Source organism: Hypanus sabinus, chromosome 10 (assembly GCF_030144855.1).
Source record: "Hypanus sabinus isolate sHypSab1 chromosome 10, sHypSab1.hap1, whole genome shotgun sequence".
Classification (NCBI taxonomy): domain Eukaryota; kingdom Metazoa; phylum Chordata; class Chondrichthyes; order Myliobatiformes; family Dasyatidae; genus Hypanus; species Hypanus sabinus.
The window spans coordinates 26173715-26194030 of NC_082715.1; the positions used below are offsets into that span (position 1 = coordinate 26173715).

At 42.3% G+C, this 20316-nt stretch overlaps 1 protein-coding gene across 1 annotated transcript in view; it reads right to left on the minus strand.

Annotated features, from left to right (window-relative positions):
- Positions 1-6914: 6914 nt before the first annotated feature.
- The window catches only part of si:dkey-126h10.1 (vesicular inhibitory amino acid transporter), a 41461-nt gene continuing 28059 nt past the window's right edge, over positions 6915-20316 (minus strand). Inside the window, exon 2 of the mRNA XM_059981352.1 lies at positions 6915-8106. Coding sequence (XP_059837335.1) covers positions 6955-8106 — 1152 coding nt within the window. The 3' untranslated portion in view covers positions 6915-6954. The remainder of the gene's footprint in view (positions 8107-20316) is intronic.

Sequence of the window (20316 nt, forward strand, 5' to 3'; positions counted from 1 at the left end):
ACAATTTAATTTATTTTAACTGGTGCAAAATGATCCTGCACGACCTTAATGGCACCACCGTGGATGAGGCCACGACTGCAATCAAAGACTGATGAATTTTGGGGACCTTGCTCAATGTAATAAATAACATGTTGGTGATATCTGAGGATGGTATCGTGATTCTGTGTTTATGGATTAGACAACCACATTGTGGACTTCTTCAGACTTATGGTTTTTATATTCTGTGTTCTATATTCTCCGTGTTGTTGTGCGAGGGGAGGGCTGATGTTTTGTTGTTTTCTGTCAGTTATTTTTGTGTGGGGGAGGGATTTTTTGGGGTGGTGGGGTCAATGTTCCTGTTCTGTTTTGTGCGGGGGGAGGAAGGTTTTGAGGGTTGATGATCAGGATGTGCTGGGGGTGGGGGGTGGGTTTGACGTTTCTTTGTTTTGCGGCTGTCTGGAGAAGGCAAATTTCAGAGTTGTGTATGGATACATGCTTTCATATTAAATGATCATTTGAACCTTTTTTTTTAATACTATGCTCACTAAGAACACCCTGCCATTCAGAGGCACACAAAGAAATCTGGTAACATTCTGCCTTTGACTATCCTTCTTCAAACCCCTTAAAAATATTCCTGAGTTTTCCATATCCTTCCACAAAACCGAGCTAATGACAGGCCCAGCAGACTGTCTGGTCCCAACCCTGACAAGCTACCACAGATTGGATGAGAACTATTTAGTATGACATGAAGCCATCAAAGTATACACTTACTAGCCACTTTATTAGATACACCTGTTCACAGCTCATTATTACAAACATCATTAATACTTTGAGCAGTGGACAACCAGAGAGATCAGAAGCCTGAGAGGACATTGTTTATTCATATTCACTGATCAAGTAGAAAAGGCCATGAATGGTATCAGTTTTGGAGCTTTGAGGACTGAGTAGACATAGCTCTTACAGGTTCGCTGATCGAGTGGAAAAGGCAGTGACTCCTGGCAGTTTTGGAGCTTTGGACGGTGACCAATCAGTGATCAGGATTGATTAGTAAGAACAAATTAAATTAAGGCAGGGGCAAGTGGAGTGACCATCATTGGAGTGGTCAGAGTTAGAGTGGAGATTTTGAAGCTTTAACTCTTTAAGGCTTCAGTTAGAGAAGACAAAATAAGCTGTAGGTAAAGTCTATTCACCTCCCTTCTTTACATTTGCTCAGTTCAGACCATAGAGATGCCAGGCAGGATAGTGGAATGCTCCCATATGGGATGTGGGAAGGCAGGGAGACCGCCAGAATCCTTGTCGACTACAACTGTGAGAAGTGCATCCTGCTGCAGCTTCTAACAATCTGTGTTAAGGAGTTGGAGCTGGAATTGGATGAAGTCAGCATCATTCGGGAGACTAAGGGTGTGATAGACAGGACGTATGGAGAGGTAGTTACACCCAAGGTGTAGGACACAGGAGACTGGTTGACAGTTGGGAATGGGAAAGGGGTTAATGAGCCAGTGTAGAGTATCCCTGTGGCAATTCCCCTCAACAACAGGTATATCACTTTGGATACTGTTAGGGGTGGGGGGGGGGGTGATGACCAAGCAGAGGGAAGTCACAACGGTAGCATCCCTGGCACTGAGTTTGACTGAGTGATTCAGAAAGGGGGGGGGGGGATTTGAGAAGAGCTGTGGTTATAGGGGATTTGTTAGTTTGGGGTACAGAAAGGAGGTTCTGTGGACGAGAACGAGATTCCTGGATGGTATGTTGCCTCACGGATGCCAGGGTCTGGCACATCTCGGATCTAGGTTCTTAAGTGGGAGGGTGAGCAGCCAGAGGTTGTTGTCCATATAGGTATCAATGGCATGGGTAGGATGAGTGACAAGGTTCTGTGAAGGGAGTTCAAGGCATTAGGTGCTAAATTAAAGGGCAGGACCTTAGGGTTATATTTTCAGGATTGCTATCTATGCCACATGCCAGTGGAGACATAAGTAGGAAGATTATACAGTTTAACACATGGCTAAGGAGCTGGTGTAGGAGGGAGGGTGTAAGATTTTTGGATCATTGGGCTCTCTTCCAGGGAAGGTGGGACCTGTACAGAAGAGGTGGTTTTCACCTGAACTGGACTAATATCCTAGCGGGAAGGTTTGTTAATGTTGGGATATTGCAGAGGCCTGGCATGCCAGAGTGCCAGAATTGTTAGTGGGGAGGTTGTGGAGATAGAGGCTGGCAAGACCTCAGACAAAGTAAGGAATCAAAATGCTGAACATGGAGTGACTCGTGTCCTGAGCTGTGTATAGTTCAATGCAGGAAGTATCTAGGAAAGCCAGATGAGCACAGGGCATGGTTTAACACCTATAATTATGATATTGCAGCCATTAGTGAAACTTGGTTGCAGAAAGGCAGGAAAGGGAGCTCAATCTTCTGGGGTTCCCTTGTTTTAGGCAGGACAGAGCGGGAGGGGTGCAAGGAGGAAGGGTGGGGTTACTGGTCAGGGAAAATGTCAGAGCAGTGCTGAGTTGGGACAGACTAGAGAACTCGTTTAGTGAGGCGGTATGGGTGGAACTGAGAAATAAGAAAGGTATGACCATGTTAACGGGACTATATTTTCAAACCAGTCAACAGTCCATGAGATTTAAAGGAACAAATTTATAGAGAGATTCAGAGTGTTTCAAGAAACATAAGGTTGTTATAGTGGGTGATTTAATTTTCCACATATTGACTGAGACTCTCATACCGTAAGTGTAGGAGGACTAGATGGGATAGAATTTGTCAAACACATTCAGGAAAGTTTCCTTAGTCAGTACAGAGAAGTCTGAATGAGAGAGTGTACAATACTGGATCTGCTATTAGGGAATGAGACAGGGCTGGTGACAGAAGTTTGTGTAGGGGAACACTTTGCATCCAGTGACCACAATGCCATTAGTTTCAAAGTAAATATGCAAAGAGATAGGTCTGGTCTGTGGGTTGAGATTCTAAATCAGAGAAAGGCCAATTTTGATGGGATCAGAAATGATCTGGCGAGTGTGAACTGAGACAAGCTGATTTCTGCCAAAGGTGTATTTGGTAAGTGAGAGTCTGTCAAAAGTGAAATTTTGAATGTACAAAGCTTGTATATGTCTGTCAAAATAAAATGGAAAGATAGCAAGGTAGGGAACCTTGCTTTTCAAATGATATTGGGACTCTGGTTAAGAAAAAAAGGAGGTGCATAGCAGGTGTAGGCAGATAGGAACAAATGGGGTGCTTATGGAGTATAAGATATGCAAGAGAAAGAAATCAGGAGGGCTGAGAAGGCATGAGGTTACCTTAGCAGACTAGGTAATATCAAGCCAAGTTGGGAGTCTAGGCTAACCAGAGGGATGCCATAGACTATGGTAGGGTCTAAATGAGATCACTGGGCGCTAAAAAAAGGCTGTAGCGCTTCTCTTCTTGACGAACTTAACACATTCTATGCAAGATCCGAACAGAAGAGGAGTGTCCCACCCCCTCCGGATGAACCGGACCTGGTGGCATCGAGATTCATCGTCACCGAGGAGGACGTTAGAAGAGCCTTCCTGAAGATAAATCCAAGGACGGCGACAGGCCCAGATGGCGTCCCAGGATGGATTCTCCAGGCCTGTGCAAGTGAGCTAGCTGAAATGTTTGCTGACATCTTCAACTGCTCCCTGCTTCAGTCTAAGATCCCCTCATGTTTTAAGAAGGCAGCGACAATCCCAGTGCCGAAGAAAAGCAAGGTGGCATACCTGAATGACTACTGACCTGTGGCTCTAACATCAATTGCTATGAAGTGCTTTGAGCAATTGGTTATGGCACACATCAACCATAACCTACCGGTCAACCTCGACGCTTTGCAGTTCACCTACAGGAACAACAGGTCAACAGCAGATGCCATCTCTGTGGCACTACATTCCTCCTTAGAACACCTGGAGAATAAAGATGCATATGTAAGGCTCCTTTTCATTGACTACAGCTCTGCCTTTAATACCATCATTCCAAATAAACTGATTCATAACCTCCAGAACCTGGGTCTTAGCACTCAGATCTGGAGCTGGATCTTCAACTTCCACACAGACAGGACCCAGGCTGTAAAAATAGGAGACAAGCTCTCCTCTACAATCACTCATGAGCACCGGTGCCCCACAAGGCTGTGTGCTCAGTCCCCTGCTGTACTCACTGTACACCCATGATTGTGTAGCCAAGATTATCACAGGTAGATAAGGTCATAAAGAAAGCTTTTGGCACATAGGCCTCCATAAGTCAAAGGTTGAAAGAATACAGAGAAAATTTACAAGGATGTTGCTACGTCCATACGTCCTGAGTTATAAAGGAAGATCGTATGGGTTAGGACTTTATTCCTTAGAACATAGAAGATTGAGAGGTGATTTGATGGAAGTATACAAAATTATGAGGGGTTGTAGATAGGGTAAATGCAAGCAGGCTTTTCCACTGAAGTTGGGTGGGATTATAACCACAGGTCATGGGTTAAGGGCGAAATGTGAAAAATTTAAGGAGAACATGAGAGGAAACTTCTTCACTTGGAGGGTCATGAGAGTATGTAAAGAGCTGCCTGCACTAGTAGAGCATGTGAGCTCGATTTCAACACTTGAATAGATACATGGATAGTACGGGTATGGATGGCTGTGGTCCTGGAGCAGCTTGATGGGAGTAGGCAGTTAAAATGATTTCAGCATGGGCTAGATGGGCCAAAGGGCCTGTTTCTGTGCTGTACTTTACTATGACTATCTTTTAAGGTCAGGAGGCTCAATTGTTTTTCATCTGAGTATGGAAGAAATGTGACTTCGATCATGGAATGATTATCGGTGCCAAAGGGGTGTTTTGAGTATCACAGAAAATGCTGATCTTGTGGGATTTTCACTCACAATAATCTCTAGAGTTTACAGAGAATGGTGCAAAAGCCATAAAAACCCCATTTACTCAGTGGCAGTTCTGTGGGTGAAAACATCTTGCGAATGAGAGAGGTCAGAGGAGAATGCCCAGACTGGTTCAAACTGACAGGAAGGAGACAGTAACTCAAATAATCATGCATTACAATGGTGGTGTGCAGAGAACATCTCTGAACACACACATCGAACCTTGAAGTGGATGGGCTGCAACAGCAGAAGACCACGAACATATATATTCAATAATCACTTTATGAGGTGCTGGAGGCCAGAGTGGATATCGGACTGCTGGAAAATGATACTGGAGAAGTAATAATGGGGGACAAAGAAATAGTGGATGAATTTAAGAAGTATTTTGCATCAGTCTTCACTGTGGGAGACACTAACAGTTTGGTGGAAGTTCTAGGAGTCATCCGGACCAGATGGTATACGTCCCAGAGTTATGAAAAAGATGGCTGAAGCAATTGTGTAGGCATTTGTCATGATCCTTCAAGAATCACTAGACTCTGGAATGGTTTCGGAAGACTGGAAAATTACAAACTTCAAGAAGGGAGAGAGGCCAAAGAAAGGAAACTATAGGCCAGTTAGTCTGACCTCAGTGGTTGGGAAGATGTTGGAGTTGGTTATTAAGGATGTGGTCTCAGGATATTTGGAGACATATAATAAAATAGGTCATAATCAGCATGGTTTCCTCAAAGGAAAATCTTGCCTGACAAACCTGTTGGAATTCTTTGAAGAAGTAACAAGCAGGAGGGATAAAGGAGAATTGGTTGATGTTGTGTACTTGGATTTTCAGAAGGCATTTGACATGATGACATACGTGAGGCTGCTTAACAAGCTACGAGCCCATAATATGACAGTAAATATTCTAACATGCATAAAGCAGTAGCTGATTGCCAGGAGGCAAAGACTGCAAATAAAGGGAGCCTCTTCTTGCTGGCTGCCTGTGACTAGTGGCATTCCACAGGGGTCTAATTCTTCTTAGGTTATCTACCAATGATTTGGATGATGGAATTGATGGGTTTATTGCAAAGTTTGCAGATGATATGAAGATAGATGAAGGGGCAGCTAGTTTTTAGGAAGTAGAGAGGCTGCAGAAGGACTTAGATTAGGAAAATGGGCAAAGAAATGGCAGATGGAATACAGTGTTGGGAAGTGTATGGTCATGCACTTTGGTGGAAGAAATGAAAGGGTTGACTATTTTCTAAATGGAGAGAAAATACCAAAAAGTGAGGTGCAAAGGACTTGAGAATCCTTGTGCAGAATTTCCTAAAGGTTAATTTGCAGGTTGAGTCTGTGGTGAGGAAGGCAAATGCAATATTAGCATTCATTTCAAGAGGACGCCAATATAAAAGCAAGATGTAATTTTGAGACTTTATAAAGCACTGGTAAGTACTCACTTGGAGTACTGTGAGTAATTTGGACCCCTTATCTTAGAAAGGATGGGCTGAAACTAGAGAGGGTTCAAAGGAGGTTCACGACAATGATTCCAGGAAAGAATGGCTTGTCATATGAAGAGTGTCTGATGGCTCTGGGCCTGTATTCACTGGAATTCAGAAGAATGAAGGGTGACCTTATTGAAACCCATTTAATAGTGAAAGACCTTGATAGAGGGGATGTGGAGAGGATATTTCCTATGTTGGAAGAGTATAAGACCAGATGGAGAACACAGCATCAGAATAGAGGTGTGTCCCTTTAGAACAGAGAGTAGGAGGAATTACTTTAGCCAGAGAGTGGTGAATCTGTAAAATTCTTTGCCACATGCAGCTGTGGAAGCAAAGTCTTTATGTATATTTTAGACAAAGGTTGACAGGTTCTTGATTGGTCAGAGCATGAAGGAATACAGGGAGAAGGCAAGAGATTTGGGGCTGAGGAAAATTCCATCAGCCATGATGGAACGGCAGAGCAGACTTGATGGGCTAAATGGCCTAATCTTGCTCCTATATCTTACGGTCTATAAATTGGCCATTGATTGTACTTTACTAACCCATAGTAGCTCTCATGCACGTGGCTAAATTTGGTCTTTATTTTATCCTTTAAATGTACATGGTATAAGTAGGAAACACAGCACCAAGCAGCTGCTATCTTGGACTTAGCTGCCTTTGAAAGCATCAACCACCTCCTTCACTGAACAGAAGATCCCAGAAAGGCTGCATAGTGATCCAAGGAGAAAGATGGAAATGTCCAAGAATCTTTCTAGATTGCCCAATTTATCCCAGAGGAGCTTCAGGTGAAAAAGTGAAGGAAGGAGAAAAGTCATAACAGCCCCTGTAACACTGCCCGTTAGCCCCATGAGAAAGGCAAAATGTGGCATTAGCACAGCCAATAGAAGGGTTAACATCAATAAACAGCCTCGTATCACCAGTGGCCAAACTTGAGAATTTCCAGCCCTTGAACTTGGATTGAAAATACTACTTTGTACAACTTCAGCAGCTGCATAAAAGGGCAGTGGATAGGAAAGGAGGGCCTTGGCCACCAAACATACATTTACCAACATCCGCAGGTTAAACGGCAAATTATCTGTGATTACTTCCTTCATTTCATTGCCCCAGGTTACAAATGAGACAAGGGCAAACACTGTTTTAAAGACGCATGCAGCCATATGTGTCCAGTTCAACATGCACTCAAAGCTGCCCCTGTTTTTCATGCTGCCTTCCAGAGCGGGCAGGAAAATCTGTGAAGTGTAGCTGAAAATAATCACCCCCACAGAAACCAAAAACTTCTCAAAATCCACTGAAAATTTCACCTTTCTCCAGGACCATTTTCCCATTTGCATCATGCAGTAAGTAATGACAATGCACAGAACAACAAGATGAACTACAGAACAAAGGAGACTCAGCTTTGATACAATTTGAAGATTTTCTATAAAAATACATGGGACCAACATCACAATGGCAATCACAAACCAGGTTTCCTCTGACACTGGGATTTGTGGGAAACTGTGGACCATGAGATTCCCACTTACCACCAAATACAGAATGCAAGTCATAATTAGTTCAGCCACCTGAGCAAAATTAACAATTTTGCCTCCCAGTTTCGGGAATAGTTGCTTGCAGCAGGCATTGGCAATGTCTTCATATGATGTCCTCATTCTGACACTCTGTCCCTCTTCGTTCTCTTCGTAAAGGCAGGCAATGAGAATTTTGCCAGTATAGCAGCAAATGACAGCAGCTAACGTGATGAGAAGCAACCCGACATATCCACTATGCAGAACAGCGTACGGCAAGCCCAAGACAAAAATGCCCTGTAGAAAACAAAAACAAACAACCTCAGTCAAAATTGTCCATGATCAAAAGTTAATATGTAAAACTGGTGTTACTATTAATAATGTGTTCATTTACTAGATACTCTTATTTTCTGCCATTTAATCGGAAGGGGAACAAAATTCAAATCTGAAAACACGTGGTTGGACTCTTTGTCATGTAAATGAGTTAGCCCAGAAATTATTGTTCATTATGGTAGTGTGGCATTTTCTGATCTGATATCTAAACAGAATAATAATTAGTTTCTTTTAAATGGATTAATACCTTGATTAAAATGAACAAAAGGAATGTTTCATAAATGCTTGACATTTGTATACCAATACTCCAAGATATAATTTTGAGGCTATTTATTTATTAGGAGACAGTTATTTTCTCTCAGGAATAATCAAAGGCAATGAGTTATACCAAATGTTAAAGGAAATTTAAAAAAAAATCATTTTGGTTCAACCTACAAATAATTGTTAATACAGTAAATCACAGCTAATGAGGCCAGCCAACAAAGATATAGCTTCAAGACTCATGTTCATTAACATTGCTAGCAAAAGGTTCTTACATTTATCCTTTATTAATATGCCCATAAGGATCTGTACACACAAAAAGTGAAATATTAATAAATCATGTCACTGATAAAAATAATTATTGAACTCTAGATGAAAAGTTTTCCTTTTGAAACTGATAATTAAAATTGTTTACATTTCTCTGGATTATAGTGTTTCTGAATAATACTCTTTACACTAATAAAAAAAAATTGCCCGAAGTTACTGCAACAAAAGCAGTCAACAACTATCAAGGTCTCAGTTATGGGAGGAAAAAAAGAGCCTCACAAGCCTTCATAGTCATCCATTGGGCAGAAAATTTGGAAAACTCCTTTTGACTTTGCGATGGTATTGGGTTTGCTGACTGCAAAGTTCTAAATGAAGACCTCACTAAAGGGAGGTTATATTGCAACTACCCTATCTTCAAAGACTAGTTCACTTCCCTGTTTATTGTCCATGGTGAGTTCAGAATAGAATAGAACTTTATTGTTATTGCTCAAGACAAGATTGTGGCGTTACTCTGATCTGTGCAAAACATATATTACAATGCATGCAATATGGCATAATTTAAAAAAATTCTCATATTTACATGCAACAAATGACTTTGGTTGACCATAGCACTCAAAGGCCATTGGCAGGTTGGGGTGTAGCATTACTCAGCTGCACGGTAGCCCTTGGGATGAAGCTGTTTTTCAGTCTTACTGTCTTGGCTAAGACATTTCTGAATCTCCTGCCACATTGCAGGAGATTGAACAGACAGTGTCTGGGATGAGATGGGTCTTTAATGATATTAGGAGCATGCCGTAGGCAATGAGGGTTGTAGATTGTCTCCATGTTTGGTAGTTGAGTTCCAGTGATGTGCCGAGCTGTCCTAATCATCTGCTGGAGTGCTTTGTGATCTGTCACGCTGCATCTGGAGTGCCACAGTATCATTCTGTATGTCAGGATGCTCTCTATCGCACATCAATGAAAGTTGGCCAGCAACGTTCCGGGCAGACTAGCTCTCCTTTAACACCTCAGGCAGTATGGTTGCTGTTGTGCCTTCCCTACCATTGAAGTTGTATTGGAGGGCCAGTGAATTTCATCCCCAGAAACTTGAAACTGGAGACCCTTTCCACTACCTCACCATTTATGACTAGTGTCATAAATGACTAGTGTTCAGGACCTCTTGCCTTCCTGAACTTTAGCTGCCAATAGCCACTATTTGAGCAGTGGATCCCCTCTCCCTTCTAAGGAGAAGATACTTCCAGCTAACAAAATAGTTTAAAAGATACAGTTCATTTGTTTTCAATCCAAACAAAATTCTTAAAACACATTTAATGCTCACAGAGGATTTCTAACTTAAACATTTCCAAATTACAAACCATTTTTAAAACAGGAAACGTTCCTTTAACACAAAGGATTTCAATAGGTTTCAACAGGTACATTTAATGTCAGAGAAAAGTACACAATATACATCCAGAAGTTCTTATTGTTCACAGATATTCACGGAAACAGAGGAGTGCCCCAAAGAATGAAGGACAGTTAAATGCTAGAACCCCAAAGTCCCCTCACATCTGCCCCCTCCCATGGATAAGCAGCAGCAAAGTGACGATACCCCTCCCCCACCAGCAAAGAAGCATTGTTGCCTCCCACCGAGCACTCAAGCATGCAGCAAGGCATCAATAAATGCACAGACTTGCAGCACTACAAAGATTACTCATTCACCCGGTAATTCGACATACCACAGGCTCTTTCTCTCTCTAATAAGGGAAAAAGAGGTGTCCCCATTTCATAGCAAGAGGGGAGACATAGCAAAACATCTCACTGATTTATGTTGTTAAATTCTGCTGTGTCGCTTTTTCTGAGCTCTAAGCCCAAGGAACTTGGGTCTCTGGGCACACAGCCAGCAGCCAGCTTGCTGCTTCTTATCTTCTGTGTACTCCCGCCACACATCAGCCGCCAGCGGCACCAGCCTTGGAACAGCCTGTCTCCAGAGCCTTGATCTTCCAGGCCGCATCCTTGGCATATCCAGCAGCGGCCGGTCATGAGGCCCTGAGTGCAGGGTCCCACTTTTGCAAAGAACTGAAGTCAGCATGTAACTCCAGGTCAGGATCTTCAAAAGATCCCTGAAAGGGAAAAAAGTACAATTCCAAATCACAAGTACATTTCCCATAAACTAAAAAAAACCATACAATGATGCAAATGAGTGAATTGTTCCATGCAGAAACGGAGGCCAGAAGAATGGATTCTAGTTCTTTCATTCATCTTGATGTTCTTTACCCCATTTTGAATAAGTCTGAATGTCTCTCTATATTTATTATCCTTTCTGCCATCTGGGTAACTTCACACATATATGATATCGGATGTCCTTTTTACACAAAGGGTCTAAAAGTATATTGGAGACACAGATCTGGGCTAATAAACTGTAAGGCTATCTTCTGAGTACATGAAACTAATAACATTAATAGATTACTTAATTAGAGGTTTACCCATAGCCCTCTATTTTTCTGAGTTCCATATACCCGTCCAGGAGTCTCTTAAAAGACCCTATCGTATCTGCCTCCACCACTGTCGCTGGCAGCCCATTCCATGCACTCACCACTCTCTGCGTAAAAAACTTACCCGTGACATCTCCTCTGTACCTCTTAAAACGGAGCCCTCTCGTACTATCCGTTCCAGCCCTGAGAAAAAGCCTCTGACTATCCACACGATCAATGCCTCTCATCATCTTACACACAAAGCTGATTCAAGCTGATTACTGCGCTCAATTTACATTTTAAGAACTTAAAACTGACTCCCATTTATGACCAGAAGCTACACAAACAAATAGTTGGTAGATTATTTATCTATTTATTTAGTTTTATTGTCGCCAAACAATTGATACTAGAGTGTACAATCATCACAGTAATATTTGATTCTGCGCTTCACGCTCACTTATATTTTTTACTTATAACTGTTTTGATCTTGACAAGTGGCAGCTGCTGTGTTTAAAAAGTGAGCTTGGCAAACATGAGCAAGAGGCCTAAGAAATAAATATCCATCACAACTTTAATTAGGGGAATAAAACTTCAATGTGAGGTGGCATGTTCAGCTTGATAAATTTACGATTTTCTTTGATGTGGAAGCACTAATGCCACGTTTGCTGGTTAATACAAAATAAACTGTGCAATCATTTTTAAGAAGTCTTGTTGTTTAAACATAACCAGGTGCTCATTATTTTATTCCAGTCAAAGACTGTGCTTCCTTTTTAATACGAAAATAATTTAAATGTGTTTTATTACAGACTATAAAGATTCAGGCTAAAATACCTTTTTGAATCTGTAGTATCAAATTATTTGTAAATGAACTGATAAATGAACAATATCATTTTTTGAGTCTAAATACGCTGTATTTCGGTTAATTGGGACACATTGGGACCCGCATATTTTGGCCCAAATAAGCAGCTGCCACAATTAGCCGAATTTTCACAGAAATAGCTAAAAAGGTGTAAAAATGATAAACTACAGTTTGAGTTACGAATTATGTATTTAAATGAAATACAGAACAAGTTAGAATGCTACTAAAACGACTACAGAACTATAAAACTGTGTATTAGTTCCAAATGATTATCAACCGAGGAATCAGAATCAGGTTTAATATCCTTGGCCTATGTCGTGAAATTTGTTGTCTTTACAGCAGCAATAGAAGAAAAACTGTAAATTACAGTTAGACATATTAGAAGTACATATATTAAAAAGTTAAATTAAATAATTAGTGCAAAAAAAGTAGAGAAGTCGAGTTCATGGATTCAATATCCGTTCAGAAATCTGATGACAAAGGAAAGAAACTATCATATGACAGTGTGCTTTCAGGCTCCTGTACCTCCTCCTTGATGGCTGCAATGAGAAGAGGGCATGCCTTGGGTGAAGGAGGTCTTTAACTATGGCTGCCGCCTACTTGAGGCATTGCTCATTGAAGATGTCTTGGATGCTGGGGAGATCAGTACCCATGATGGAGCTGAGTGAGTTTAAAAATTTCTGCAGCTTATTTTGACCCTGTAACGTCACTCCACACATCCTGACCTGTACCAGATGGTGATGCAGCCAGTTACAATACTCTCCACGATATATCTATAGAAATTTGCAAGTGCCTTTGCTGACATACCAATTCTCCTCAAACCCCTAATGAAATATAGCTGCAGTCATGTCTTAGAAACACAGAAAACCTACAGCACAATACAGGCCCTTTGGCCCACAAAGTTGTGCCGAACATGTCCCTATCTTAGAAATTACTAGGCTTACCCATAGCCCTCTATTTTATTAAGCTCCATGTACCTTTCCAAAAGTCTCTTAAAAGACCTTATCGTATCTGCCTCCACCACCATTGCCGGCAGCCCATTCCACACACTCACCACTCTTTAAGTAAAGAACTTACCCCTGACATCTTCTCTGTACCTATTCCCCAGCACCTGTGTGCTTTTGTGGCAACCATCTCAGCCCTGGGAAAAAGCCTCTGACTATCCACACGATCAATGCCTCTCATTATCTTATACACCTCTATCAGGTCACCTCTCATCCTCCGTCGCTCCAAGGAGAAAAGGCCGAGTTCACTCAACCTATTTTCATAAGGCATGCTCCCCAATCCAGGCAACATCCTTGTAAATCTCCTCTGCACCCTTTCTATGGCTTCCACATCCTTCCCGTAGTGAGGCGTGAGCACAGTACTCCAAGTAGGGTCTGACCAGGGTCCTATATAGCAGCAACATTAAGCTCCTAAATTCAATTCCACGATTGATGAAGGCTAATACACTGTACATGTATTTCCTGGGCTATCTCCACAACCTTCCAATCCTCCGGAACCTCTACTGTCCCTTTTGATGATCCAACAATCACCATCAGAGGCTCAGCAATCTCTTTCCTCACCTCCCACTGTAGCCTGGGGTACATCTCATCTGGTCCCGGTGACTTATCCAACTTGATGCTTTCCAAAAGCTCCAACACATCCTCTTTCTTAATATCTACTTGCTCAAGCTTTTCAGTCTACTGCAAGTCATCACTACAATCACCAAGATCCTTTTCCATAGTGAATACTGAAGTAAAGTATTCATTAAGTACCTTTGCTATTCCCTCTGGTTCCATACACACTTTCCCACTGTCACATTTGATGGGTCCTATTCTTTCATGTTTATCCTCTTGCTCTTCACATACTTGTAAAATGCCCTGGGGTTTTCCTTAATTCTGCCCACCAAGGCCTTCTCATGGCCCCTTCTGGCTCTCCTAATTTCCTTCTTAAGCTCCTTCCTATTAGTCTTACAAACTTCTAGATCTCTAACATTATCAAGCTCTCTGAACTTTTTGTAAGCTTTTCTTTTCTTCTTGATTAAATTTATTACAGCCTTTGTACACCACAGTTCCTGTACCCTACCATAACTTCCCTGTCTTAAAGGAACATACTTATGCAGAACTCCACACAAATATCCCCTGAACATTTGCCACATTTCTTCTGTACTTTTTCCTCAGAACATCTGATTCCAATTTAAGCTTCCAATTTCCTGCCTAATAGCCTCATAATTCCCCTTACTCCAATTAAACGCCTTTCTAACTTGTCTGTTCCTATCTCTCTCCAATGCTATTGTAAAGGAGATAGAATTATGATCACTATCTCCAAAATGCTCACCCACTGAGAGATCTGACACCTGACCACATTCATTTCCCAATACCAGATCAAGTGCAGCCTCTCCTCTTGTAGGGTTATCTACATATTGTGTCAGGAAACCTTCCTGAGTACACCTAACAAACTCCACCCCATCTAAACCCCTTACTCTAGGGAGATGCCAATCAAAATTTAGAAAATTAAAATTTCCTATCACGACAACTCTGTAATTATTACACCTTTCCAGGATCTGTTTCCCTACCTGCTCTTCCATATCCCTGTTACTATTGGGTGGCCTATAAAAAACACAGTACATTTATTGACCCCTTCCTGTTCTTAACCTCCACTCACAGAGACAATCCCTCCTTGGCGTCCTTTTCTACAGCCGTGACACTATCTCTGATCACATTGCCACTCCCCCACCTCTTTTGCCTCCCTCACTGTCCTTTCTGAAACATCTAAAACCCTGCACTTGAAGTAACCATTTCTGTCCCTGAGCCATCCAAGTCTCTGTAATGGCCACCACATCATATCTCCAAGTACTGATCCATCCTCTAAGCTCATCCGTTTTGATCACAACACTCTTTACATTAAAATAGACACATCTCAAACCTTCAGTCTGAGCATGTCTCTTCTCTATCATCTGCCTATCCTCCCTATCGCACTGTCTACAAGCTTTCTCTATTTGTGAGCCAACCTCCTCTTCCCCAGTCTCTTCGGTTCGGTTCCCTTCCTACAACAATACTAGTTTAAAATCTACCCAGTAGCCTTAGCAAACCTCCCTGCCAGGATATTGGTCCCCCTGGGATTCAAGTGCAACCCGTACTTTCTGTACAGGTCACACCTGCCTCAAAAGAGGTCCCAATGATCCAGAAATCTGAACCCCTGCTCCCTGCTCCATTCCCTCAGCCATGCATTTATCCTCCACTTCTCCACTTCATTCTATTCCTATTCTCACTGTCACGTGACACAGGCAGTAATCCTGAGATTACTGCCTTTGCGGTCCTGCTTCTCAACTTCCTTCCTAACTCCCTGTAGTCTTTTTTCAGGACCTCTTCCCTTTTCCTACCTATGTCATTGGTACCAATATGTACCATGACCTCTGGCTGTTCTCCCTCCCACTGCAGGATATCTTGGATGTGATCTGAAACATCCCAGACCCTGGCACCTGGGAGGCAAACTACCATCTGAGTTTCTTTCCTGCATCCACAGAATCGCCCCTAATCATCCAGAGGCATGGCCACCATCGCTTCCCCCAGGTAGGCTGCCTCCCCCCAACAGTACTCAAACAGGAATACTTATTGTCAAGGGGTGCAGCCACAGGGGTACTCTCTAGTACCTGACTCTTCCCCTTCCCCCTCCTGACTGTTACCCACTTGTCTGTTTCCCGTGGCCCCAGTGTGACCACCTGCCTAACTCTTTTCTATCACCTCCTTGTCTTCTTTGCAACTGCATTGATATGTTGGGTCCAGGACAGGGTCCACGGAGATTTTGACACCCAGGAACTTGAAACTGCTCACCCTTTTCACTTCTGATCCTCCGGTGAAGACGGCTGTGTATCCCCTCGACTGACGTCCACAGTCAAGTTGTGGCTGCAACACCACTCAACCAGCTGATCTATCTAGCTCCAGTGCACCTTCTTGCCATCATGAAATTCTGCCAACAGTAGTTGAGCCATTAGCAAATTTATAGAAGGCTGTACCTGGCCACACGGTCATGGGAGTAGAGAGAGTTGAGCGGTGGGCGAAGCACACATCCTTGAAGTGTACCGGTGTTGACTATCAGTGAGACAGAGATGTTACTTCTGATCCACACAGACTGTGATCTTGTGGTGAGGAAGTCAAGAATTGAGTTGCAGAGGGAAGCAGAGAGACCTAGGGTTTGGAACTTTTTGATCATGACTGTATGAATGATTGTGTTAAACGCTGAGCTGTAGTCCATAAACTGCAGCTTGGTGTAAGTAATAGTGTTGACTGTGTGACCCAAGGCCATGTGAAGAGCCAATGAGATCACATCTGCTGTCGACCTATAGTGCTGAAGGGCAAATTGCAGTGGCTCCAGGTTCTTGCTTAGGCAGGAGTTGATTCCCACTCTGACCATCCTCTCAAAGCACTTCATCACTGTAAATGCTGCAACGATAATCGTTATGGCAGCTCACGCTGCTCTTCTTGGGCACTGGCACGGTTGTTACCCTTTTGAAGCAGGTGGGAACTTCCGTCTGTTGCAATGAGAGACTGAAAATATCTTCGAGCACACCCACCAGTTGGTTGGGAATTCATCCAGTGTTATGCTGCCGTGTAATTTTGATTGACTTTAAGTTAACAAAATCAGCACAGGCACCTCGTGCAGTAAATGGACAACCTTCAAACAATGCTTTTGACGTTTGCATCCTCCAAGCCTTCGCTTTCATTGTGAAACGTTTCAAATGATTGTCTATACCTTCATATTCTTCACAATTCCTAACTTGCTGAAGTAGTAAAATAGTGCCATTTTCTCTCCCAGTTGCCTCTGGCTTCTCCAGCCTCAATGCTTGAAACTGTAATGAACAAAACAGTTCTGAATTGCCTTACTGCTCACTTTCTCACCAACTATCAGTGACAAAAATCACTGCTTTTTGAACACAAACACAGAGGAGTGATGCCATTTAAAAACAGTTCACTGTAAGCGCAGTGTCTAACGACCGCACAAGTGAGAGCCACTGACACTATTCAGAAACTGGCAAACGTCTCCTTTCCCAATCGGGCAGCACAGTGTCCCAGGTAGACAACGAGAATCCTGCCTATCTTCTCCATTTGATTTTGTACTTGAAGACTTGCCCCAAGTAACTGGAATCCACTGTACCGCATTTATTTTGGATGCTAGGATAAAGATAAAGAGGTCATTCAGAGGAACATTTTGTCACGTGTGTACTGAAACTCAATAACAATAATGTGTTACAGCACATTTTAATGAAATTAAAATCACTAAGGACATGAGGATTCAGGGAACCAAAATGATGTGCTAGCTATCTACAACTGGGAATATAAAGGATAAAATGAAAATGATGCAAAATCAGAAGATATTACATAACCACATTGCCTCTGCTCCCCCATATCATTTATTATTATCTGTTACTAATTGTGAATAACCATGTGAGATATGTCAGAACTAAAAGAAAAATCCTTTATCAATGTGCAGTCAGTGAGACCCCTGCTTTATATTTACTGAGTCACAGTTGGCTTAAACTTTGTATTCATGAAATACTGCTGTAGAACGTTTTAAACATGATTGCAAAAGCTTTGTACAAAGCAACACACACACACACACACACACACACACACACACACACAATTACTTGTGAGAAATCACGAAGGACAAAAGGATACAGGGTATCAAAATGCAAGAAATTGCTTTACAAATGTTGCATTGTCTGTATGACTTATTCAGGTCACACATCAGCCAGAGCTCAACAACATAAAAGGTGCTCCCTATCGCTTCCAGAAATTAGAAGGAATAGTTCTATGAAGCTACGACTGTGAAAACAAAATACTACAGCTTGCCAAAGAATAAAAATGATGAAATAATAATTTCAGATGCGGATCTCTTAGTTATTTTAAAAAATCTGGATTGACTTTATGATTGACAAAGTAAAAGCAACACACACAAAATGCGGGAGGAATTTTGCGGGCCGGGCAGCATCTGTGGGAAAAGAGTACAGTTGATGTTTTGGGCTGAGACCCTTCATCAGGAAGTCCTCCTGCATTTTGTGTGTGTGTTGCTTGGATTTCCAGCATCTGCAGATTTTCACATTTGTGATTGGACTGCTGCACTGCAAAGTCTCTTCCAGGGATGTCTGCCCTGAAGAGGTTTAAATCTTCCGTTTGCCAGGGACCTGATGAAGGGTCTCAGCCCAAAATATGGACTGCACTCTTTTCCATCAATGCTACCTGGCCTGCTGAGTTCCTCCGGCATTTTGTGTGTGTTGTTCGCATTTCCAGCGTCTGTTGATTTTCTCTTGTGTGAGAATAAATAAAATCGCCCTTTTTACTTAAGTATTTTTTTTCTGAAGCTGCAGTTTCAACCATCATTTCAACCGTCCAGAGCATTTGGAAAGTGACAATCCTACCCTTCTAAGCGGACCATAAATCTGTAACCTTTCATCAACTGACTTTATTGCAAATAAATTGAACATCAACAAATTGAAAAGAAGCAGTTATAGCTTATTTTCATGCTTACTTCATCCATATGAACATTAGATTTGAATGATTAATGAGGTTCCTTCAGGCAAAAAAAAAACTTGTTCACTAATTCTCTTTTGTCTTTTCTAAATAATGCTCTGATAAAGCACTGTCTGGATACACAATGGTTTGGCTTCTGGCTCATGGGTGGTGCTCCTGTGGTACCCGCAGAGTGCTGAAACTTACCTGAGCCCTTGTTCATGCGGTTTCCAGTTCCTCAGCAACTTTTAAACCTGGGTGCATTGGGAATATATTATGATACCATGTAAGGTGTTTTGTTTTTTAATAAATAAACAAAATGTATTGAAACACGAACGTCCAGTAGTAAATACATGATTCTACAGATGCTGGAAATCCAGAGCCGCACGTACAAAACGTGGAGGAACTCATCAGGTCAGGCAGAATCAGTGGAAAGGTCTGTGACGCTTCACTAGGATTGGAAAGGAAGGGAGAAGAAGCCAGAACGAGCTGTGACGCTTCACTAGGATTGGAAAGGAAGGGAGAAGAAGCCAGAATGAGAAGGTGAGGGGAGGAGAAGTAGCCGACAGATGATAGGTGAGACCAGGTGAGTGGGGGTGAAGTAAGAAGCTGGGAGGTGATAGGTGGAAAAGGTAAAGGACTGAAGAAGGAGGAATCTGATAGGAGAGTGGACCATAGGAGAAAGGGGAGGAAGAGGGGCATCGGAGGGAGGTGATAACTGGAAAATCTGCCAGCACACCCCTATTCAAGTCTTGATCGTGAATTTTATTGTACCAGTGACAAGATCAGCAACTCACCACGGGGATTTTTTTTTCTCTTTCTCCAGCTCAACAAATAATTGTTTTGTTTTATAAATACTTTTTAAAATTCACTTTTCAGGATCTGGATGTTATTAGCAAAGCAAGCATTTATTGCTTGCACCTAATTACTTTTGAGAACATAAAGGTGAGCTACTTTCTTGTATCATTGCCATCTGTTCTGATAAATTACCTACACAAGGCAGAAGTATAATTCTCTTGAGAGGAAAAAAATCATGTGACCTGCATCAGAGGGTTAGAAATGAGTACCATATGAGAGCATTAGCTAGTGTGTGTAGTGTAAACAGGAAATGGAAGAAGTATACTTTAGGTTGTACATCTACTTCAAAGCTTCAACACGCTTTCCTCTCTCATTTAAGACCATAAGACAAAGGAGCAGAATTAGGCCTTTTATCCCGTCAAGTCTGCTCCATCATTCCATCATGGTTGAATTATTATCCCTCTTCTGCCTTCTCCCCTTTGCCTTTGACACCTTGACTAAGCAAGTGTAAAGGGGGTTTCTTTTTTCTCTTTGGCACTGTTGGGAAAGGGTTTCTTTGTTTGTTAAAAGCAGGAATGTTTCTTTGTTGCGAGAGAGTGCTGGAAGCTTGTTTGTTACAATTTACTGATTACGAGAATGGTATTCCTTTGTAAACCAAATGAGGATTAATGTTCTTTCTTCTGAGTCTGTAAACTTTGGTTGACGGGCTTTTGGGGAGATCCGCGCGAGGGGGTCGAGAGAGAGGACGCAATGCTGTAAGCGGGGCGAGGATCGGACCCCAAGCGGGGGTCCGAGGCCGGGAGGTACTCCGAGGAGGGGGGATGAAGCTAGATGTGCTTGGTTGACCACTCGGAGGGTCCTGAGCTGCGAGTCGAGGAGTTCGGAGGGTCCTGAGCTGCGAGTCGAGGAGTTCGGAGGGGATCGAATGGTGGCCAGAAGACTTCAGAAATTGAGCTCCAAGTTTAAAGATCTCTTTTGTGAAAACTTTGCCAACCTTTCATATGCTATAAAACAGAGTCTGGTACAATGGTCACCTCTATCTATGTCT